Source organism: Lactuca saligna, chromosome 2 (assembly GCF_052625555.1).
Source record: "Lactuca saligna cultivar CGN05327 chromosome 2, ASM5262555v1, whole genome shotgun sequence".
Lineage (NCBI taxonomy): Eukaryota > Viridiplantae > Streptophyta > Magnoliopsida > Asterales > Asteraceae > Lactuca > Lactuca saligna.
This window is the reverse complement of record NC_136418.1, coordinates 169427637-169453149: the sequence shown is the minus strand read 5'-3', so window position 1 is coordinate 169453149 and position 25513 is coordinate 169427637. Positions and strand designations below refer to the sequence as shown.

Below are 25513 nucleotides of genomic sequence, written 5' to 3'. Positions count from 1 at the left end.
TATTTGTTCATGCAGATGGAAGAGGCCAAAGTCAAGCCTGATGCAAGGTCAAAGCACCAAAATATTTCGCCGAAATCCAACAAGAGATTGTGCACCACCCACGGTTTTCTGTGAAAAAGCACATCCGATATTGATACATAAACCGTACAAGGTGACAGACATTGTCCCATCCTCCAAATCTATAAATATGTCTTTCATATGAGGTTTCAAGCAAATAACACAACATTATCCCCTTACTTATCTCTAAACCCCACATACACTTTCTTATACATGTCTAACTTAAGTGTAGGACTTTAATCCTAAGATCTTCCCAGATTACACCTGACTAGTGTTTCCATTTTTTATCCCATTTTTGATCAAGTGGTCTTGGAACATCTCACAACATCGAGAGGATTCTAACTCTCACTCCATCCTTCATCTCTAACATCTTCCCACCAAGACTTGGTTGCATCATGTAAGAACTATATGTTTTACTCTAAAATATAAAATTATATATATCTAATTTTATTGCATTAGGTTATTGTGATAGTTTATAGGCTTAAGGAAACCAATAACCCACATGTGTACATATATTGTTGTATATGCGAGTATCTATAGCTTACTCATACCACATATCCAAATCTATATATTGTTTTGAATAAACTTGTGAAAAAACATAAGTATCCATGTACATGCGAGTATCCATAGTTTACTCATACCACAAATCCAAATCTATATATTGTTTTGAATACAAACTTGTGAAAAAACATAAGTATCCTTATATTGTCTTTGAACACGATTTTTCTTAATACATTATATAGTGTGATACTGCAAATAATATGTTGGTGATTTGTTATCATCAATATTATTGAAGTGTAATGAGATTACTTTGTTGATCAAAAGTGATCTTGATCAATATAAGACAAGTAAGGAAGGTGAGAGTACACACTTTTTTAAGTTTGATCAAGTTTTCAAAGTACACTATCATTTAGGGGAGAAGCCCCTAAACGAACGGGGGTTCAGGGGCAGTGCCCCTGGGAGCAGGGTTCAAGGTGCGGCAGCCCCTGGCGGGGTCCAAGGGGCAAAGAATTGGCCATTGTTTGACCCTTATCCAAACTTCCGTTTTTATGTCAGTTTTTATAGTTTTATGACAGTTTTCAGACAAAGATCATAAAGTCGGTTTTGGTCTCATTTCCTGGTACATATGAAACTATCATCAAAACATTCTAAATTTCTGTCTCTCTGAGTTTTACCCGATTAAAGAATATTGGGAGTACCACCCAAATGCTTTAATCTGAAAGTATTTTACACAATTCTCAAAATTCCAAGCCTTACTATACCCCAATTTCTAACATAATATATGTGTCAAAGAATGCATACAAAATCTTTAGGACTCGTGAAATAGCGAAGGTTGAGCCAAAGCGTGTGTATGAGTCATTCTCTAGTTTAAAATGTGAGTCAAGAGTAGTTTTTTCCCAATACAAGTTAACAATAAAACTCGGTTAATAAAAGCCAAGCTACATAACAAAGATGACCAAATCGATTTAGTAATTTTGAAACTTAGTTTTGAACTTATGGTCGTAACATAAAACTACAAAGGTCTACTCTCTATTGTAATCATATGTCAATGCATAGGTGCACTTTCCACGTATCATGGGTTGCAAGCCTTGATAAAGAAATTAAAATAGATTGATGTAAAGAAGGTGGGCATGGTATGGTATCATAAATATGTGGGGCAAGTCTTGTGTTTTTTTAAATTAAATCACATTTTCATCCATGTTTAAGTATTCAGCATGAACTAAATGTTTATCATTGAACTGGTGTTACCAAACCATTACCCACTATGCTTGTCTTTTGAAGTGATAAAATTGGTGATCATCCACCATAATGATCGTGTTGGTGTACTTCTTCTAAGTTCTAACTTCTAAGGCACTTCTAGGCTCATCTGGCAATGATGATTCTTTGTTGTTCTACACTACATACAAATTAATAATTCATCAAGGATCTGTATCGATAGAAATGTTTTTTTTTTTAAATTTAATGTGTGATTAATATTTGTTATTGTTTATTAAATAATTATTCTTATAAAAAAAATCAAATACTGACAAAACTTGAATAGTTTGGTCTACTTTTCATTAGTACAATAATGTTTTTAAATTTTATTTCAAGTATAAATAATGATTGAAATTGTTTTATTACAAAGTTTGTTAGAAAACTTATGCAACTATAATCGAATGTTAGTGAGCAAGACATCATTACTTACATAGTTATTTGATTATAACCATCAAAAAAGCAATCTAAAAATAGGAGTTGTCAATCCACCATGCAACATACAACTTGACTTTGTGTGTTATAAGTTGCAATCGTGGATGCTTTCTTAGCATCCTAATAAACAAAGACAATAAATAATAGTGAATTAATATCAAATAGTATACTAATACAACATGGCTCCGAGTTAAATTTTTGAAAAATTAAAACTTATGAGACGGATCTTTTGTCTTATCTTTGTGGTTCGTGAAGTTTTCTTCACATACCTCATAGTTATTTTGTTAAGAATCATAAAATGACAAAATGATTGTTACCTTAAAATATACTTTTCCTATATAGGGTAATTTTTGTGGATAACTTATCATTATTTTGTATTTGGTTTTATGAGAAGATATAGAGGTGAAAGGGAAGGGTCCAAAATTAAAACAAAACCTTCGCAATAAAAGCAACAAGTCACAAGTGAAGCAGCAATGAAGAAGATACAGTTAAAACATGAGCCAAAGAATCACAGACACACCGACTTCTTTCCTCTCCCATCTCTTTCCTTTTTCTCTGTTATAAAAGTTATATAAACCCTCTTCGCATCTCTGTTTCTTGTTCAAAAAATTCAAATAAAAAATATATATAAACAACAGCAACTTCAAAGAGAATTTCGCTTTGTTTTGAGCTCTAAATTCTTAGGTGTCGGGTGCAGACATCCGTAGATTTTGTACTGTGAAATAATAAGAAAAATCCCCCCGAAAAACAAGAAGCGAAAGTCGATGATGGCTAATGATACCTTCACAGCAAAATGGAAGTGGGTCCTTCTCTTTCTCTCTCTACCCTCTTCTCTCATCTCTGATTATCATTAAAACGTGATGTGGGTTTTTGATTTCAGTGACAAAAAGATGGAAGGAGATGAAGGTTTGAGAACTGTGGAGTGTTTAAGAGGCAGATTGCTTGCTGAAAGAGCAGCTTCCAAGGCTGCTAATGATGAATCTGAACAAATTGGCAAAAAGGTTTGCTTTTTTCGATCTCATTGTAGTTTGAATCTGTTTTCTCACATTCAAATGTGTATGTGTGTGTGTTTCAATAGTGGGTTTGAGTTTGGATTTCTTTACATGCATTGTTTGATTTGATTTGAGTTCTGTGAAATCTAAATATTGCAGGTGATTGAGCTCGAGAAGCAGTTGCAAATGGAGATCAAATCAAGAAACAAAGCTGAAAAGAGGCTGAAATTTTTGATGAAAAAGCTTAATGCTCTGAACATATCATATGTTTCAGCAGATGAATCTTCAAGTTTTTCTGAAAAGAGTGAGATTTCATATGTTTCATCGTCTTCCAGATCTCAAGATCAGATGGAGTTGCAGAAGACCCAATTTAGTAACATGTGGGAATGTGTCACAGACACTGGTGAAAGACGTAATTGCCCTTCATATGAAGATAATCAGGGGTTTTTAGACGAGGCTATTTCTGGAGATTCCAATACAAACGTGATTCAATCCTGTCAAAAAGATGGTGACAAAGATGCTTTAAACAAAGATGAAAACAATGGGTATGTTTCTTGGATTTAGAATTTGATTGACAAGACATTTAAAATTTTAATTATTGTCATTTTAGATTTTATGGTATAATGTATAATCTTAGTTTTTTTTTTATGTATTTCTGTCAACATAGACTATATATTTATTTAATAAGTTTAAAATAAGATGTTTGTAGATAAAATAGATTTTTGCCCATGCATCAACTTCATTAGGTTAGCAAATTGTCACGTAACAAATTGCACTTGACTTTTGAAAGTCAAACAAAATATTGTATTTCTTGAAATTTTTGACAAGGATAATTTATAATATTTTAGATAACATGGATTACATATACACACACACACATATATATATATATATATATATATATATATATATATATATATATATTATGTATTAAAAAGATAAAGGAGTTACTTAAAATTCCGAATATGAAAAATGTTATATCATCATATGTAATTAAAATATATCATATATAAATTCCAAAAACTAATGAAAATTTGACTTATTTTTATTTTTTGTCTTCAAATATAATATGTGAAATCATATATTTCCCAAATTAAAAGATGATAATAGAAACATTTTGAAACTTCTTAAGCCTTTTTAATAATAAAAATATTGGGTGTGACTGTTTAAATAATGTTTCAAGACATAGTATGTCGTAAATCGTGTATTGTAAGTTTGTAACCATTTATCACAAAATCTTTTGTTTCTTCTAATATTCGATCTTTATGTACTAGATCTAAATCTTCAGTTACAAAGAACATTGATTATGAAGAACATGATCAAGACACGTATTATAATGTCGATAACACAATGGCATTGGTAATTGTTGAAGAAAAGGCACTTATGACAACAAAACGTGAAGAAGATTGTGATGATAGCTTCAACAACTCCATGGCATTAGTCGTGGTTGATTCGGTGATCAAAGAAGAGAAACAAGAGATGCCAATTTCTACTAGCAATGTTAAAGATGTTCTTGATGCTTTAAGGTATGCCAGAGAAAGCCTTCAAGCATCAATGGAGATGAGAAGATACATGAGATCAAGCATTGCTCAAGCTAATAGACTCAATGGGATATCATGTTAAAGTATAATATACTTTTATATATATATATATATATATATATATATATATATATATATATATATATATATATATATATATATATATATATATATATATATATATATATATATATATATATATATATATATATATATATATATATATATATATATATATATATAGAGAGAGAGAGAGAGAGATAAATTAAAGAATGAAGACATATCACAAGGGACACATGAATAGTGTACCCTCTTTTCCATTGCATGCTGCCTTTATGAAATTTGTGACAATAGATGCTAGGTTGTGCCGATAACACGTGTATTATGTTGGTATGTTCTTGTCATATTAATTTATATAAATGATCTATTTTAAGAGTATTTTAACAATATTGGGTATGGGCTGGTATAACAATATTTTGATGTCATTTTACATGTCATATCATTAACATCATTAATAATGATGTTATATCATCAAGTGAAGAAATGGTTATGATGTTATTAACATGTTATAACACCTATTATTATAAGTAAAAAAAAGAAAAAAGTAAATATATATTTTTTTAATTCAAATGGTCATATTACCATTCAAAAAAAAGGAGTCAATCAAATTGCTCGTTTTCTCTAGTGGTAGTTACAACCGGAAATGACTTAACATCCCCTTAACGACCAAGGGGGTGGTGTTCCTTGCGTCTTAACGGCGTTTTGACCACCACCTCAGCAATAACGGGAGCATAACATGCCCATATCAGGTGCTCTAAAGCAACATGATGAAAAGAATAAAAAAAATCAAATATCTTGTATTTCTTATCTTTATTTGTTTTTCTATTTTATACTATCAAGATAAGTATATATATATATATATATATATATATATATATATATATATATATATATATATATATAGAGAGAGAGAGAGAGAGAGAGAGAGTAAAAGAAATTAATAGTATTAATATGTGATAAATGGTTACAAGGATAATTTTGTAATTTATTTCTTGTCATTTGAAATTAAATATATTTGTTTTCGGTTATTCAATTTTTTTGTAATTTTTAATTTTTCTTTAGTGTAATTTTTTTTACGAATCTTTTAATTTTTTTCGATATAATGTATATATACACATCCATTCAATTATAATATAAAACAAATAGTAGAGCTATTGGTTAAGGTGTTCGTTTATTGAAGTAAAGCTCTCAGGTTCAATTATTTCTCTTTATATATCCTCTGTCTATTTTTTTATTCTATCTCATATCGTCAAACATATGTAAACTCAACCATTTTTGTCTATTATATAAGTCTGATATCCTCAATACTTCATTTGATGTCTACTTTGCATCACACATCGATTCAATTATCAAAATATATACTTCAACTTCATGTTTATATAACAAGACTTGAGGTTAGCTAAGAATTCGATTAATGTTTGGGTTTAAAACCGAAACGGAACCGAGGAAAGTCAAGTACCCTGGAAAAAAAATTGGATTACCCGAAATATGAAATTAGGATACCCCTTTACTTTGATCACGGCTCCGCCACTTTAATCAATACCGATGTGTCAATATAAATTTCAAATTATCATTCATATATTGTCAAATATATAATAATATAACAAAATAATATTAGTTGATAAAGTGGCATGGCATGGCAATATTGCTAAGACATTTACTTGGACCAGCCTACACTGGTTTGGCATCTAGTAACATAATGCATTTATTTCGGCCATTGAAAAACATGAGTAGTCTCTTCCATAACTACTAATTGTAACCTATTCTATAGAACTATTAATATTATTTTCAAAATTCTTATTATATATAGTACATTATATAATTATTTGTATATTCGTAAACTCCCGAGGTCCCAACCGCATACTCTTCTTTATGTTCTTGCTGCTATTGTTGCATCAAGTTATGTGATTAATGATTATGTATCAAAATCATAAACAAGAATTTGCTCTCTTAGAGTATCGATGGGTTATATATTCTTGTCGAAAAATTCCAACTTTACTTAAGTATAAAACTAACAATAAATAATAATCACAACAAATAAAATATTACATCAAACTTAAAGTTGCAATAATTAAAGTAAAAAGTAAAAATTAAGTAAAAAAAACATAACAAACTTTAAGTGTTTATCAAGTGTCCAATCCAAGTCCATGCCACATGGCCTGGACCGGCATCACAATCAATAGACAATAGGGGCTCAAATTTTTTTACCCTTTTAAACACATAGCAAGTTAAAAATTAATCCCTGCTTTTGCTTTTGGAATTAATTTTAAGATTATCGTATCAATTACGGATTTTTAACAGTTGTGTATTATTTTAGGTAATGATTTTAGACGTAATACTGAGTATTTAATTTTTGACGAACCATCCAAAGATTGGTCCATAAGGTTACTTTCGTTTGGTCATGGCCGGTCTAATAGTTTTTACTACCCGGGGCGAGAAACGATATATATATATATATATATATATATATATATATATATATATATATATATATATATATATATATATATATATATATAGGTTCAAATTAGAACAAAAAAAGGTTAAGAACCGTAAAAACCTCTAATTTTAAATGTTTATAAAGGGTTTAGGGTTTAGAGTTTAGGCTTTAGGGTGTTTATAAAGGGTTTAAGGTGTTTATAAAGGGTTTAGGGTGTTTATAAAGGGTTTAGGGTGTTTATAAAGGGTTTAAGGTGTTTATAAAGGGTTTAGGGTTTAGGGTTTAAGGTTTAGGGTTACCCTAAAACTCTTTATAAACATTTAAAGTTAAAGGTTCTTATGGTTCTTAACCTTTTTTTGTTCTCATTTGAACCACTCCATATATATATATATATATATATATATATATATATATATATATATATATATATATATATATATATATATATATATATATATATATATATATATATATATATATATATATCATTACCTATATGTTTGAGATTACTACTTTGGTGCACGTCATTGAGGTGCTTATTTCCTCCAATAAATAAAATTCTGCCGGTAATTTTAACATATATGTCTATATACTCTCCTCCAATAAATAAAAGTGTGCCGACAACTTTTAACATATATCTTTATTTACTCTACTTTTTGGCATTATAGCTGTAGGCTTAGGTTATGGCTGCTAGGCTTAGGTTGTAAAGATGTGTCGTTCTACTTTTCCAATTTTTGGTCCAATTGATGTCTCCTTTTGTGGTCACTTTTGTTTTATTGTTAACCGATAAAAGTTGTGATTTATTACCGTTTTACTTTTGTTTTATTCTTGACTAATAAAATTTGGGCTTTATTACCGTTTACCTGGTGCTTATCCCAAACAGTTTTCTCCCCACGCAGTTAATTTTGCAATTCTTTGCTACACCGCCTATAGTGATACGTGTTGGAGCTGTATGTTGTCTAAGATATGGTCCAATTAAACTAAACGGTTTAACTTTTTGCCCAATTAAATCAATTGGTGTTTATTGTTTCTGATATTTATTTATTTGTTGGCTTTTTTTGCCTTTTCACATTACAAGATTGAGATTCTATTGAATTCGTTGCTTCAATCTTCTTAGATCTGCGTACTTATTCCGAGGGTTACTTATTCTGAGGGTTTATAAAGGTTCGAATTTGTTGTGCAGCAGGATTTTGTGCATGCTAATTAGGAGGACCGAAGGTATGAATGCCAGTTCTATTTCTGTCTTTTTTTTTTCCTTTTCACATTACAAGAGTTGAGATTCTATTGAATTCGTTGCCTCAATCTTCTTAGATCTGCCTACTTATTTCGAGGGTTTTACTTATTCTGAGGGTTTATAAAGGTTCGAATTAGTTGAGCAGCAGGATTTTGTGCATGCTAATTAGGAGGCCCGAAGGTATGAATGATAGTTCTATTTCTGTGCCATTTGAGTATTTTTTGTATATTTTCTTTCTCCAATTGTTCACGATGTTGCTATTACATGAAAAGTGTTGTCATGTTTCTTCTTTTACCCTGATTTCAAATGGTTTTCCTTATTGTTTTTACAAAACATGTTAGCCAATTTACTAAAAGTCTATATAAATCTAATGGGTTATGCTATTTTTTAGGTTAGTAATATTTGTTTTGTTGCTTATGTTATTCATCTGTTTTTATTGCAAAAGGTTGATAAATCTATCATGAAGGATGTTCAGCCTTCTTTGGAGTTTGAGGATAGGAAAGCATATAGGAAATGTGCTATTTTAAGATGGAAACAACAAAGACTTGAACAGAAAAAAAAATTACATAAGGAAATCTATTTCAAAGCAAGAAAATCGTAAAAATAAGCATAATTTTGCCGGTCATGCAACAGGTAGAGCTCTATTAAAGTTCATTCCTGTTGTTGCTGATATCTTACCTTACGTTCCTGACTGTCATCATTGTGGTGCTTTAAATTCTATTCAGAAACATCTGGTTTTTGTTGTTTAGATGGTAGTGTTGTCTTGTATAGTAATCACCTTCCAACAGTCATGATTGAACTACTAACTTCAGACTGTCACGAAGCAAAGGTTTTTAGAACATATATTAGAACATATAATAACCATTTCGCTTTTACATCCTTAGGTGTTACATCTCATCCTAATTTCAATAAGAGAGACAGCGGGATTTATACTTTTAGAGTTCAAGGTCAGATGTATCATTTTATTAATGGTTTATACTCTGAAAATGACCGACATAAAAATCTGCAGTTATATATTCATGATACTAAACATGAGATCCAAAATAGGTTAATGGTTTGTCCACTGATATGTGAAACTCTGGTTCAGAAGTGTATAAAATATCTTCAACATAATCCGTACGCTTATTTTTTTCGGAATTTGAAGAATATTGGAGACTTAGATACTTATAAGATTGTTCTTAAAACTGTTGTTGTTCAAGACCAAAGAGTCTATAATAAACCCGATGTATCACAGGTTGCTGCAATTTGGGTGGACGGTGAAGATAATGGGGAGTGTGGTCCAAGAGATATCCGAGTTACAACCCATGAAGCTGACTCTAGAAATATAAAGTATTTTTATGGTTGTTATGATCCTCTACAATATCCTTTAATGTTTCCTTTTGGAGAACTAGGCTGGCATCAAGGTATTCTAAAAAAAAATAAAACAGCCCAAGTTAGAAAGCAGGGTTTGTGTTCAGCTGCAGAAAAACTTATTGCTCCGAGTAGTATAGCGTGTGCGGATGACTTATTAAAGATGGAAGAAACTGGTAAAATACTTACTCTTTCTATTTATTTATTTTTTGAAAAATGTATTGTGCTTTACTTCTTTTCTCTTTTTTATACAGTGCTTGGAAGAAACGTAGATAACCCCAAGGTTGTATCTGTTAGAGAGTATTACGCTTATAAGCTTCAGATAAGGCATGATGACACAACTTATTTACTCTATTTTGGTAGATTACTACAGCAGTATATAGTTGACAACTATGTTAAATTAGAAACACAAAGACTAGATTTTTTTAGAATACAATAGGAAGAAATAAGACAAGAATTCTTGCAAGGAGTTGTGGATGCAATGGCAAAAGGGGAAACAGAGGGTTCTGCTATTGGTAGAAGAATAGTATTACCTTCGAATTTTATTGGCGGCCCTAGAAACATGAGACAAAAATATGTAGATGCAATGGCCTTGGTACAAAAGTTCGGTAAGCCTGATATTTTTTTAACTATGACGTGCAATCCTAATTGGCCTGAAATAAAAGAAAATCTTAAACCATATGAAGAAGGCCAAAATAGAGCTGATTTGATTGTTAGAGTTTTTCATGCTAAACTAGAACAACTTAAACATGAACTTTTCAAGAATAACATTTTCGGAGAAATTTGTGCTCACACTTACGTTATAGAATTCCAAAAAAGAGGACTTCCACATGCACATTTTTTGCTTATATTAGAAAGCAATTGTAAAATGCATACACCTGAAGACTTTGACAAAATTGTTTCTACAGAAATACCATCAGAAAGTGCAAATCCTCATTTGTTTAGGATGGTTGTGCAACATATGATTCATGGTCCATGTGGCTCTTTAAATCCTTTTAACATATGTATGAAAAAGAAGGGTTCTTGTAAAAATCTTTACCCAAAAGACTTTTCTTCTCAGACTATTCAAACAGACGATGCATATCCTATATATCGTAGACGTAACGATGGGTCCGAAGTGAAAGTCAGAGGTGCTATTCTTAATAATAAATGGGTCGTTCCGTATAATGCCTATTTGCTTTGTAAATTTAACTGTCACATTAATATAGAAATTTGTTCATCAATAAAGGCTGTGAAGTATATATATAAGTATATTTGTAAGGGTTCTGACAAGATAAGCTTTAATATTTCTCCAATTACAAACCCTGTCCTTATAAATGAGATTAACGAGTATCAATCAGGTCAATGGGTTTCTCCTCCTGAAGGTGCATGGAGAATTTTTAAATTTCCTTTGGGTGAAATGAAACCAGCTGTTATTCATTTGCCCTTGCATTTAGAAAACTATCAGCCTTTGACATTCAAACATAAATCAACATTGGTTAATATTCTGAGTAACTCTGGTCAAAGAAAAACTATGTTGACTGAGTTTTTTGTTGCAAATGATATTGGAGTTTTAGCAAAAAAGCTTAAGCTCACATACAATCATTTTCCTGATCATTTTGTTTGGAAGGGGGATAAAAAGATGTGGTCACCCCGGAAAATAGGCGACTCAATTGGTCGTATTGTGATTGCCCATCCAACTGAAGGCGAAAGGTATTATCTTAGAATTCTTTTGTCTAGAGTTCGCTGTCCTAAATCGTTTGCTGATTTAAAAATGATTAACGGGGTAACTGTTGCTACCTTTAGAGAAGCTGCTTTGTTACGTGGTTATTTACTTGACGATGCTACTCAACAAGTATGTATGCAAGAAGCTTCTACTTTTCACATGCCATATGAGTTGAGAAGGCTTTTTGCTTCACTTTTAGTTTTTACCTATCCAAATAGTCCGCGCAAGTTGTGGTTGTTATTTGAAGATGCAATGATGGAAGACATTTTACGCCACCACAAAGAGACACACAAAGAATCTAATGCCCGTGCATTTAAACAGATTGATTGTTTTCTGCAGTCAATGGGAAGACGTCTTCATCAGTTTGATGTTCTACCCCAAAATTCATTTGATTGGTTGATGGAAGACGACACTAGAGAGATTAAAACAGAAAAAATATTGTTGTTTCCACTGAAGATTTGGCTGCAATATATACTCTTAATAAAGAACAGAAGGTTGCTTTTGAAATGATAATGGATGCAGTTAGCTGCAATAAACCTGGTTGTTTCTTTATCGATGGTCCAGGTGGCACTGGGAAAACATTCTTATATAGAGCTTTATTGGCTAAAATTAGATCTGAAGGTCATGTTGCTTTGGCTACAGCTACATCAGGTATTGCAACATCATTATTGCTTGGTGGCAGAACAGCTCATTCGCGTTTTAAAGTACCTTTGGATGCGGCTGAAGGGTTTGTATGTAAGGTTAGTAAACAAAGCTCTTTAGCAGTGCTGATTAGGATTTGTAAGTTGATTATATGGGATGAGGCTCCAATGGCAAAGAAATCTGCAATTGAATCCTTGGATAGTCTACTTAGAGATATAATGGACTGTTCAGCTACTTTTGGTGGTAAAGTTGTTGTTCTTGGTGGTGATTTCAGACAAACTCTTTCTGTTGTTAGGCTAGGAAGTAAAACACAAACTATTTCTGCTTGTTTAACTAATTCTTATTTATGGCAATCTCTTACCCATTTGCAGCTAACAGAAAACATGCGAGCTCTATTGGATCCTTTTTTTTCAAGTTTCCTTTTGGCACTTGGTAATGGTATAGGAACTCATACAGACGATGCGGTTGTTTCTCTACCATCATCAATGGTTATTCAGGGTTGTAATGATGTTAACGGTTTGGAAGCTCTTATGAAATATGTTTAACCTAACATTTTTGTTACTCCTGCCACTTTCTCTCCCACTTGTAATCGTGTTGTTCTAACAACTAAAAATACTTTTGTAGATGAGATTAATGATACTTTGATATACAAATTGCCCGGAGAAGAGATTGAATATTTTAGTCTTGATGAGACTATTGATCCAAATGATCAGGCCTAGTATGAGGATTTACTTCATTCCTTAACACCAAATGGTATGCCACCTCATAAACTTGTTCTTAAGTATAATGCTCCTATTATTTTGTTGCGGAACATGAACCCCTTTGAAGGTTTATGTAATGGTACTAGACTTTTCTGTAAAGATTTTCAAAGGAATGTTATACGTGCAGAGATAAGCTATGGAGAATTTGCTGGAAAAGAGGTTTTGCTTCATAGAATTCCATTACAGCCACCAACAGGAGAACAATATACAGTTCCATTTAAAAGATTTCAGTTCCCAATTAGATTGTGTTTTGCAATGACCATTAACAAAGCTCAAGGTCGAACACTTGATTATGTTGGCATTTACTTGAAAGAACCTGTTTTTTCTCACGGTCAGTTGTATGTAGCACTTTCGAGAGCAAAAAGTATAAACAGTATTAAAGTTTTTATAACGGGATCTGCATATGGTAGCTCAAATAATATAACAACTAAGAATATCGTCTATAAAGAGATTTTACAACATGCTCATCAGCTGTCGATGTAGGTACTTTTCCTACAACTTCCTGTTATTTTTCTTTTATTCATGTACCCATTTAATATTCTTTTTACCACAGGTAGCTGTTGATCTTTGCAACTACAGGATGCATGGTATTTAATTGCTTTTCAATGAAAAAGGTCAGCTACCTTTTATCAGTTGATTTGAATATAAAATATTTTTTTCTAAATATCTTCGCTGTTCGTACTCACATTTGAGGACATCCTTAATCTTTACTCTATTTCTCAATTCAGTTTTATTAAACATCTTTACATAGTATCTTTTAGGATCTCCCTCGGTTTTATGTTTTACAAACACAATTAACCTTATTGAAATCAATTTAAACATGACAGTCTTTCTTGCTTTGCATGTCAATATGTATGTGTTTACTTTCTTACAGGCTGTAACCTACTCACATGGTATCGAAACCACACCCCTCTGGAACAGTATTCAATCAGGAAGTGACAAAACTTCACCAACAAGATGAAATCTAAACATTAGATCAGGAGATTAGGTAGACTATATCATATATTTAAATATGTAAAGCTTGTAATGTATGCCATTTGGATATAAGTTTTACTAACTAATCTTTCTTACGTTTACTGTACTTGTTAAGTAGAACGGATCAACCTCATTCTGTGCTTAAGGTTGAATGTGATACTTGCGTCATGTTTTGGTGAGATGGAAACTTAAACTAGGTTGTTTTTTATGGTGGGCTTAATTTTGGTTTATCATTTCCTGGCCCTTCAACAGTTTCCAACATGAAAGACCCAACAAGCCAATTAAAATTATTGGTAATCGACTTTCTTTTTTAAGTGTCACATGCTAATTTTGTTATACTACTCATTCTCATAAAAGTTTTTCATTTACTTGACAGGAAATAGATGAAATAATGGCTATAAAGATAAATCAAGAGTACTCAATTTGTTAGTATTGATCTAACTGCATAATTATAACAGGTCATTGCAACTTTTACAAAATGGTTTTCTTTTAATTAATCTAATGTTCAATAAATAAGTTACTTATAAATTCTTTACTATAGACTAACTTTTGATATGCACAACTGAATTATCTATTAATATTAAGATTTAGTTTCATTTAAAATAATAACAAATTTTCTTTAATTAGCTATAATCTTTCTTACAATAGACTACGACACATTTTCATATATAGTTATAACAACGTATTTTCATTTCCTTACCCATAATACCAATTTACTCTCATTTACTTACCCAAAAATTATACCATTCACCTTTATTTTTTCGTCGTGAAGATAATCTACTTTCACAGTTTAGTTAATCAAACTGTCCTGCCTAAATAAACAATACCATTTTGACACAAATATGCCCGTTAAACCAAGTGATTGATTCTTTTGCTTGGTAGTTACCGATCGGCTTGTATACTTGGTTATATCAAAAAATGTGAAAAATACTAATTTGTATTCTAAGATTCTCCCACACCTATTATAATTACTCGATTTCATTTTTAACAACCATTGCAAAATCTTTCATATAACCAAATTGAAAAACCCATCAGTAACTACCGAGCAAAATGGTCCACCACTTTGTTTAACGGGCATATTGGTGTAAACATGAACTTCTTTATGTCAGGTCGGATGGTTTACTTTACTAAAGTGTGAAATTAGATCATCTTTAGTAGGAGAAAATAGATGTTACTGGCATAAAGTTTTGGTAAGAAAATGAAAGCTTATTGCTGTTATGGGTAAGGAAATCTTATTACCTTGCTGTAATTGTTACCATCTTTTTTATACAATTCTATTGTTTATTTATGCCATCTAACATTCGCTATCGCATGAAAGACAAGTTATTTTCTTGGTTCAGTCATTCTCATTCATATCAGTTGTACCTCTTGTTGCAATACATAAAAAGACCATTTAATGGTTCAGTTTATTTTAAAATTATTATCACCTATTTCCAATTCCACCTTTAATAATATGCTTTCCATTTCTACATATCCTGTTTTTTAATTTTTTTACAAGTAATCATTAGCTAATTTTCATCAATTTATGTCTCTTTCATTATACATGTCCATATAAATATAAGGGTTTTTTTTTTATTACACATTTTTTTTTTTTGGCTTTAAGGATATTTAATATGTGTATTGAACCTGATTGGATATTTTAGTCAATTTATATGTAAAAGTTGTTATGTATTGATACTTATTATTTTTATTTTTTAAAGAATGTTTTGTTTATGTGTACTTTAGATTATTGTATATCTTACTCGATCTTAGTGTAGAGTTGTATGTTCCCAAAATTTAATCCATTTTTATTAGGCAAAATTTTTTAGACTTCTCTCATTATTAAATACATTTGAATTTGAACTATGGTATTTGGTATATGTTTTGACGAGTACCCTTACATATGCTGTGTATATTTATTTGGTAATTTTAATATTTGCAGTTATATGACAAAAAAATATTTATTTAAAATTCAGTTTAAACTTACTTTAGAATGGATTTTCTTTCCTGTAATCCTATTTACATATTTAGAGGAATTTTTTCATTTATGATAATAATAATCCGTTTACCATCATTTAAAATTTAAGGACCCAATTGTATATTTTTTAATGGGCAACGTAAAACGATGGCTGTAAATATTCTACACTTATTTATTCACAATTTAGAAGCCAACATAGGGGTTCTAAAATCCCACTTCATAAGTATAACAATGGGGAAACAGAGGTATTCTCATCTCAATAGATTATTGTCCACACATCCCATCTCCACATAACTCTGATTTACTAGATCGCACGTGGCCACTATCCATCAGAACCTCAGTTATTTTTTACGCTGTCTGTTTAGATAGACAGAAAATGCAAAAATTGATCTATTTTCTTTCAATGTTTTGTCCTTATGACGTATCTTATGTGTTGGTTTATCAAATCTGATGACACGCAGTCGGAGACAATTCCAATTACATGATCTCTTTAGATAAGTATAAACAATCATCAGTCATACCTTTGTTTTCGATGTGCTGTTAGCCAACAACATCTGTTATTTTTCCTTACTTAAGATATTTACACGTGGATTTCGAATTTCCCAATTTTACACGTAATAATTTTTTACCTTATATATTTATTGTTATTGTTGATAAATTTCTTAACAAGACAATATGTACACGTTTGATCCGGTAAGTTTACCTAATTGTTATGAAGAGTCGTTCTTCATTTTGTTTCATTTTCTTAATTTACCTGTATGCCTATTGACTTTTTTTACAAATTTTTATGTTGCAGTTAAATAAACATGTCTACACAACTTACTCCGATTATGGAAATCAATCAGGCAACTCACAACCAGTGGATAGCCCTTGTACAAATCTTAGAATGTCAGCACGTTTTGCAAACTAAAAAAGGGTCTTCTTACAAACGACTGATGTTAACAGATTCTGAAAGGCTTAAAGTTCACATCAATTATTTTCAGTGAGAATTTAAACTACTATGCAAGAACATTCACACAATACAGGAGGTATCGCATCTCAAATGCGTTTCTCATCCCATGTGATCCAAGATATGCACTTAGCTTATATGGATTTTCATGGGTGCTCAATAAGCGAACGCTTGTACAAGAACATCCTGATCGCAATCCGGTGAATTTACCTTGTACTTTTGAATTCACACCATTTACGAGGCTCCATGAACATGCTGAATCAGAACATCTTCAAAGTAAAATACTTTTTCTATTTACATAACAGTTATTTTTTGTTTATTTATTTATTTTTCTTAATATTAACTATGTTTTTATATATATATATATATATATATATATATATATATATATATATATATATATATATAAACATATATATTTGTATTATGTAGATGTCAAAGGCATCGTTGTACGATGTTTGCCCAGTTATGAACAAGGTTTTGACCTTGTCAGTCGGAGAGATGTCGTTATTATCAACGAAGAGTATAAAATTCTTTATCACACAATAATCTATTACCTATTAGTTACATACATTACATTGATTACATTACAATTTTCTTTTATAGAAAACTGCCTTTGGTGATCACTCTGTGGAACCAATTCGATGAACATGAGGGTTATATGTTGCAGTCAATCCAAGGCCCACCCCCTTTGTTCTTTGGACTGAGGCTGAAAGTCACGACTTTTAACTGTAATTTATTTACCTTTTTACCGGATAATATATGTATATATATATATATATATATATATATATATATATATATATATTATAACAATAAAACTTCATTTATTGTACTGATTACAAAAAATGGAAACAGTCATCTCTTTAACAACGAAGCCAAATTCAGGTTTGCTCATCAATCCACCGGTTAGGGACGACTTGCAATTACGCACCTGGTATTACTTATGTTGTTCATACCATATTTTTTTCTTAAAATTATTAAATAACTTCTATTTTTATTTATCTTGATTTATACACTGATACATCTATCTGACAAAATTAGGTACAATAACAACCGCAAGGAAATAAATGACTTGCTATCAGTCACAAACTACCGAAGAAATGATTTCCTTCTACCATATCCAGCTGAAACAAACATATCTTCTATTGTTTCTGCAACTTCACATTTCGACACTGTAAGCTATTTTTTTACTTTAAAAAAAATTCATTTTTACAATTATGTTTCATATGTAATTTGTTTCATCTACATTTACATCACATATAAAATAGATGAAAACTGCTTGGGTGAAAGGCACCCTGAGTCTTCCTGAACAAGAACGTAACTTATCATACACTGCTTGTTCCAATTGCTTCAAGTTTATAGAAGCCGACACAACTTGGATTGTTACCTGTCCTTCTTGTCACATCGAGTCAGAAATTCAACAGATGTAAGCATGAATCTTCTTTTACTCCCTTCTTGAAATATTTTTTTCTCACCTATGAAATTTCCTTTAGGTCAAGGTTAACTATTTTGATTGCCGATGAAAGTGGAGTGATGAAAGCAAATTTACACACACCTGAACTTGAAAAGTTTATACATTTCTCTCCAAAAGATGTGCAAATCAGTGAAGAAACGGTAAATGCACATTTTATCTAACCTTGTAAAAACATGTTAGTTTATAATTATATAAATTCTTTTTAACATTTGTTAATGTGTAACAGAGTCAAAGTCTATGCAATTCCATTGCCACTGCAATCAAGTCTGTTTATATTGTTGTTTTCGTTCGTGCATACGAAGTGCATTTTCAAGGAACAACAGACATCAAAGTGAATATTGTTAAAGCTTACAAAGTAAATGATCGTGCTGCTGTATCAAATGAGTCTGATAACATGGTCCATAGATCAAACATCGGTGAAGGCACATCAACAACCAAGAATGTGTCTTCTCTTGCAGCCACAGTTCCTTTGCCATCGGCTGGAGAAATTGAAAAACCTCTTGAAGTTAAGAATTCAAAGCAAGTTCCTGTTATATACTTGCTTCCAAAGAATAAGCCAGAACCAATTCTAATGACAAAGCATCTTGTTCCAGAACTTCCAACTTCCAGCTCCTCTCCAATTGAACAAAAAGTTTCTGAATCGGTCCCACCTTTAGCACTTCCTGTGAAAGAAGATGTTCTTCGGGCAAGCAATCCAAGACCTTCCAAAAAAACAAAGTAACTGTGGTTTGTGGTTTGTTAAAGATGGTAACTATCTTCTACATATCTTTTGCGAATAGAATATAGAGGGTCTATTCGATATGTAAATAGTATCTTTTGCGAATAGAATATAGAGGGTCTATTCGATATGTAAATAGTATCTTTTGCGAATAGAATATAGAGGATCTATTCGATATGTAAATAGTATCTTTTGCGAATAGAATATAGAGGTCTATTCGGTATGTAAATAGCAGCTAACTGCAGTTGACAACCATCTTTGTATGGTTTCTTTTGGTGTATAGATCATTAAGATATATTGTATATACACTTTCAAGTTTTTCATATAAGATCTATTGTATATACACTTTCAAGTTTTTATATGAAAAATGGACCTACAATCTACTTTTATTATGTTGGCATGTACTGGGTTCACAAAGATAATATACCATAAAGATAATATACCACAATATTGTTGAATACTTTATAACCATCTTTCTTTGTAACACAATCTTCACAAAAATGTCAACTCTCATCTAACCTTCGTTCCATTATCTACAATTTCATTTGAATTCTTATATTATGATAAAAAAAATCACAAAGATAATATACCACCTAGATAATATACCACAATATTGTCGAATGAAACAAATAAGAGATTGCAAACCTAATCATATTTGAGGTCAAATTTCAAAAACTCTTAGACTACGACTTTCCACCATATCTTCATCACTTCACTTCTCCTTAAAAGCAATAACTCCTTAAAAGCAATAACCTAAGTAATAACCTACATGAATGAAAATTAAATGAATAAATAAAGAATAAAATCAAAGATCCATTTAACAAATTTATAGATAAAACTCACTTTGGTTGTCCACTTGACAAATATATCATTTTGGTAGTCCATTTGAAAAAGATACAATAGGATTATTAGATTATATTAAAATTGTTAATATTATTCATATCCATATCCCTTATGAGCATGCTCAAAAGTATTGGAGTTGCTACAGGCCAAAAAAAATTCAAATCAGAGTCCATGCCAATGCCAATTCCATTGTCATTGCCAACACCACACAAACTCATGTAACTCCACTGCAGGTGCGTACGACAACATGCTTTGTGATTTTATATTTCCAATGTACTTAAATTACATCTTTTCTCTCTTTAAAACACTATACTTTTAAAGTACAATGCTATATTACCAATATTTCCAGCAAGAGTATGCTTTGTGATTTTGTATTTCTATATGCGAAAAATACCAATGTACTTAAATTATATATTTTCTTTCCTTACAATTTAAAGTACACCATTGTACTTTTAAAGTACAATGCTATATTGCCCATATTTCCAACAAGAGTATAAGTATATTACACATTCTCTTAACACCATGGAATGGAATGTATAAGTTTCGGTAAACACACTATATTTTACACTTTTACCATTTGTAAAAGAATAAGCATTCAACTTAAACTTCTTACAATGACTACACACTTATATAGATATTATCTTTATACATTGTACTATTTAAGTTTACCATTTCGCTTAACTGTGATGAAACTCGCTCCGGAATCAATTCTATAGGGTCGTGATTATCACGGCCCTCATCATGTTCCTAGTATGTATATATATATATATATATACACCAAACGTTTGAGAAGGAGTATGAATAAACAAAATTATAAAAGCATACGCAAAATAAATTTATATTGAAACAAATAATACAAATAAAAACATACAAAAGTCACATTAGACAATCTCTTGTGAAATTTTGTAGCATAAACATATCTTTTTTACAATAATCAACATTTTATAAAAAAAATCACTTTGGATCCTTAAACATGCTAATACATTCAATCTTCTCGAGTCATGAGCAATTCGGAGACACAATTTCAAGAGCTTCAATTTTAAAATACTTTGGAGATACTACATCACCTTTTAAGCTAAAATGTCGTTTATGTTTGAGACTTTTTGTTTCCACTTTCAAAACTTAAAGAGATCTGAAACATAAATCATATAATCAGAAATTGGAATCTATTTTTAAAGTTACTATCTAATAGAAACAATAAAATAAATTTATACCTCCTGCTCCACTAGATGTTCTGATATTTAAAATAAACAAAAGTCGAATTCAGAAATATGCCTTCTGGTTCACATCACAGCAACAAAAACACAAAAGTTTAGAAAGGATCTTTAGAAATTTGTATCAGAAGCAAACACACATGACAAATGGTAAAAAAAATTACATGAAGGCTAAAGCAAACCACAGATATGAACAAATTTCGAGCTCAAAGAGAGGAGAAATTTTACTTGAAGAGACCTTGCACTTCAATAGACAACAAAAACGCTAAACATAGATCATATCAAAATTTAGAATGCCAACAAGGAAAGGAAATCAGAATAAAAGAAGTTGAACTCACCCAAATCATATTCACACCCAAATCATAATCATTGTAATAGAATCACTATATTAGGAACCTAGAAGACTTAAACCACGATCTTTAACCACCAAACAAGATTAGAAATTATAAATCACAAACTAGAACTTGAAAAAATACAAAAATTGGAGTATTTACAAACCAAAATCAGAGAAATTGAGATATGTAATAAGTTATAAAATGTAATCAGTGATAACTAAGAAATTGGAAATTGAGAGCTATGCATTATCGAGTGAAAGTGAAAAATAAATCATTATTACTTTTATTTATCAGAGACGTCACGTGAGTCTAAGCATCCAATCGACAACAACCTACTTCAGAGTGCCAACAAACATTTCGATTTTCCATGTGCAATTGAAGAAACGATAGATGGTTGTTTGGTGCCTAACTTTTCGTTACCCCGCCTGCTTTCTCGCCTCCCAAATCAGATCGCACGAAACATAGGGATAATTTGTTTGGGCCATATACTTTATGTATAGTAGAAATTATTTTATGCCCCTGAAAAATTGATGCCCTGGGCCTAAGCCCAAATCGCCCGGGTATTGGGATGGCCCTGCGTTTGGCATACTTATGTTAATATGATATAAAATGATTTTACACATGCCAAGTTGGAGGGATATTTTTCAAAAGATAAATAAGAGAAAATTGGAAATTAAGGTTCTATTTTTTTTTTTTGGAAAAAATCTCTTTAAACTTCTTATTGCTGTGTGTCGCAGCACACGCGCAACACTTTTCATCTCGTAGTTGTTTGTTTTTCAGAAGTTTTCAGATTAAAAAATCTATGTGTGTCTTCTTCTTGGCACAACACTTGTTTTGCTTCTTTCTAACACTTCCAACATCTTCTTCTTCTTTTCTTGTTACAATATAAATTATATATTGCTGAAATCATATTTCACATTTTTTTTCGTTTTTTTTTTTTTATTCTTGTTGAATTTTTTTATTGAATCATAATAATTTGTTAATGAAATATCATTATTTTATGCTAAAATATCTTTATTTTTGTTAAAATATTATTATTTTTTTACTGAAATATCATAAATTATTGCCGAATTGTCATACATTATAAAAAATTTGGTATTAAAAAACTATTTTCAGATTATAAAATCAGTTTATATGAATTTTTAATATCTGCAGCAGCATGCAGATTTTAAAAAAAAAAACAAACACGCTTCTTATTACAGTCTGCAGCCGTTTGGTCCACCTCTTCTACTGCAGAGGTGATCCGCAGACTTTATGTACTTTTTCTTCAAAAAAACAAATAACACCTTAGTTTCTATGGTTTGTTTTTTTTTTCGGGTTTTGGTTCAACAGAGGCGGATCCAAGGGGATCTCGGGGTAGCCCGGGATACCCCTCAAACAAAATTCGGTAGTGTAATTTTTTTTTACGAATCCTTCAATTTTTTTTGATATAATGTATATATACACATCCCTTAAGTTATAACCACAAACAAATAGTAGAGCTAGTGGTTAAGGTGTTGATTTATTGAAGCTAAAGCTCTTAGGTTCAATGCTTTCTCCTTACATATCATTTGTTTTTTTTTCTCACTTATTCTATCTCACATCGCCAAACATATGTAAACTCAACAATTTTTGCCTATTATATAAGTGTGTTATCCTCATACTTCATTTAATATCTACTTTGAATCCCATATCGATTCAAGTATCAAAATATATTTCAACTTCATGTTTATATAACAAGACTTGAGGTTAGCTAAGGATTCGATTAATGTTTGAGTTTAAAACCAAAACCGAACCGGGGAAACCCAGGCAGGGTCAACCTTATTATTTTATGTGTTAAGATAAGGCTTAAGGCCACCAATTGATAGGGTCCCCGTTTAATTTCAATCCAATGTCCACAGTCCGAGTATCCAAAAAAATACGTTGCATCGATTCTTCAAGCAATCAAGTCCATGGACTCAGTACACACGACGATTAAACTTCCTTCTTTTTCTCCTTTCTCCAATCGGCAATTGATTAAAGGCTTCAAGTGACAAGCGATCGTTGTTGTCTTCACTCTTCAGTTCTTCTTGCAATCTTCCTTCTTCAATCTAGCCTTCTCGGTTTCTCTTGATGATCAGCTGGCGGCTGCGGGCTGCTTTTCTTCTCAATTCTCATCTGCTGTCACGGACTCAGTGGTAATATGCACGATCACTTTTCAGTTTTGATTTTTCGATTATCTCTAATTATCTAATTGGGTTTAATAGCCAATTAATTAGGGTTAACCTTGTAACAATTGACATTAGTCACATTACAAAACCACAGATTTTTCAAATTTTAAGTTTCAATGAATTGGCATTTGTTAAATTGTTAAACTGTTAAAGAATCGAAGAACCGATACATAGAATTTAGTCTTGTAGGATCAGAAGTTATTATTCCAGTAATCCACTTGATTGCAATCAGGAATGTTGACAACTTGACATTGGCAGACTACATATGAATGTTTTTTTTTTCTTTTTTCATAATAAATCAACTTTATTTGCAATCTAATCTAATGAATGTTTTTTTTCATAATAAATTAACATGTGATAGTATTGGACAATGTTTGGTTCGTAATTATTAACAAAATCATGTGGAATTGTAATGTAAGATTTCAAGTAGATTTGTCATTTGTATATAACTTATTTCATTATAAATATAGCATACAAAATAGAAAACGTTTTGAATTTATATTTTTGGTATCACATAACCGTTAAATCAATTACCTAAACAGTTTAAGTTATTTGGTCTCATAATTTGGTTTTGTTTTGAATGAGATTCTTGTTTGACATCATGTTATATAATTTCTTGTGATTAAACACAATGTTTTATTATTAAGTTATGTAATTTGTATTTTAATTGTTTTGGCTTTATCCAAATGGCATGAATGATCAAAGTTGTTAATCTTTTCAATTTTCTGTTTTTTTTATTTCAGATTGGAAGATTCCATTGTCCATTGATTCCATTGTTCACTGATTCCACTGTTCACTGATTCTAGATTGATAGATTTCATCATTTTTTAGTTTTTCATTATCTCAGGGGCGGTATAATCCTAATCCATATCTTATAAACTTATAGTTATTATTAATCAAATAATTAATAATCATGTCAAAGAGAAAATACGAATTCGGTGCTTCAAAAAGGAAACGAAAAATGCAAGAAGAAGCTTTTATAGATAAACAAAATGGTATTTTTTAAAATATTTAACTACAAACAAAAACATTGATAATGAACAACAACAAACTAATGTTGATAATGAACAAGAACAAGCTAATGTTAATAATAATGATCATGAACCAACTGATATTGAAAATAATAATGAACCGGTTAATATTGAAAATGATAATGAAAAAACTAATGTTGCGATTGATAACGAACTAACTAATAGTGAAAATAATAACGAATAAAGTAATATTGAATTTGATAACGAACAAACTAATATTGAAAGTGATAACGAACAAACTAACTGTGAAGATGATAACACGCCTTTAAACATATATGATCCAAGTAGATGGAATAATATTAGTACTAATTTAAGAGATTTAATCGTAGAAAAAAAATCCTATTAAAATTTATGATTTTAAATTTCCAAAAGATCAACATTTAAGAAGCTTTAGTACATCTCTTTATATGTAAAAAATACCAAATGGAGAAAAATACAAACGAACATGGTTGGTTTATTCCATAGATGTAGATAGAGTTTTTTGTTTTTGTTTTAAATTATTTAATGTAAATACATCTACATGTTCGTTAGCACATAAAGGTAATAATGATTGGAACAATATTTCTAATATATTAAAAAGACACGAAGCAAGTAACGGACATATTCTTAATATATGGGGTCATGGATTGACTTAGAAACTAGATTAGCAAATAATAAAACAATTGACAAGCAAATCCAAGAACAAATAAATAAATAAAAAGAACATTAGAAAAATGTGTTAATAAGAATCATTGTTGTAGTAAAAACTTTAGGAAAAAATAATTTAGCATTTGGTGGAACAAATAAAAAGATTTATGAAGAAAATAATAGTAATTTTTTAACTATAATTGAAATGATTGCGGAATTTGATCTTATT

General features: G+C 30.7%; 3 protein-coding genes and 1 long non-coding RNA gene across 4 annotated transcripts; all 4 read left to right on the top strand.

Moving 5' to 3' along the window:
• The first annotated feature begins 2650 nt into the window (after nucleotides 1-2650).
• On the top strand, nucleotides 2651-4884 carry LOC145032715 (uncharacterized). The gene is made up of 4 exons (XM_078981623.1): nucleotides 2651-3043; nucleotides 3125-3245; nucleotides 3396-3781; nucleotides 4511-4884. The coding sequence occupies exons 1-4, from the start codon at nucleotides 3009-3011 to the stop codon at nucleotides 4857-4859; spliced, it is 891 nt and encodes a 296-aa protein (XP_078837749.1). The 5' UTR covers nucleotides 2651-3008; the 3' UTR covers nucleotides 4860-4884.
• Nucleotides 4885-10729: 5845 nt separating this feature from the next.
• Nucleotides 10730-12076, top strand: LOC145030369 (uncharacterized). The gene has a single exon (XM_078978745.1). It carries the CDS (start codon nucleotides 10730-10732, stop codon nucleotides 12074-12076), a length of 1347 nt encoding a protein of 448 aa, XP_078834871.1.
• Nucleotides 12077-12078: 2 nt separating this feature from the next.
• On the top strand, nucleotides 12079-12753 carry LOC145030368 (uncharacterized). The gene has a single exon (XM_078978744.1). It carries the CDS (start codon nucleotides 12079-12081, stop codon nucleotides 12751-12753), a length of 675 nt encoding a protein of 224 aa, XP_078834870.1.
• A 7-nt stretch (nucleotides 12754-12760) lies between these two features.
• Nucleotides 12761-13951, top strand: LOC145029327 (uncharacterized). The gene is made up of 4 exons (XR_013676472.1): nucleotides 12761-12961; nucleotides 13097-13452; nucleotides 13523-13583; nucleotides 13844-13951. It is a non-coding gene; the product is annotated as an uncharacterized LOC145029327 (long non-coding RNA).
• Nucleotides 13952-25513: the final 11562 nt, after the last annotated feature.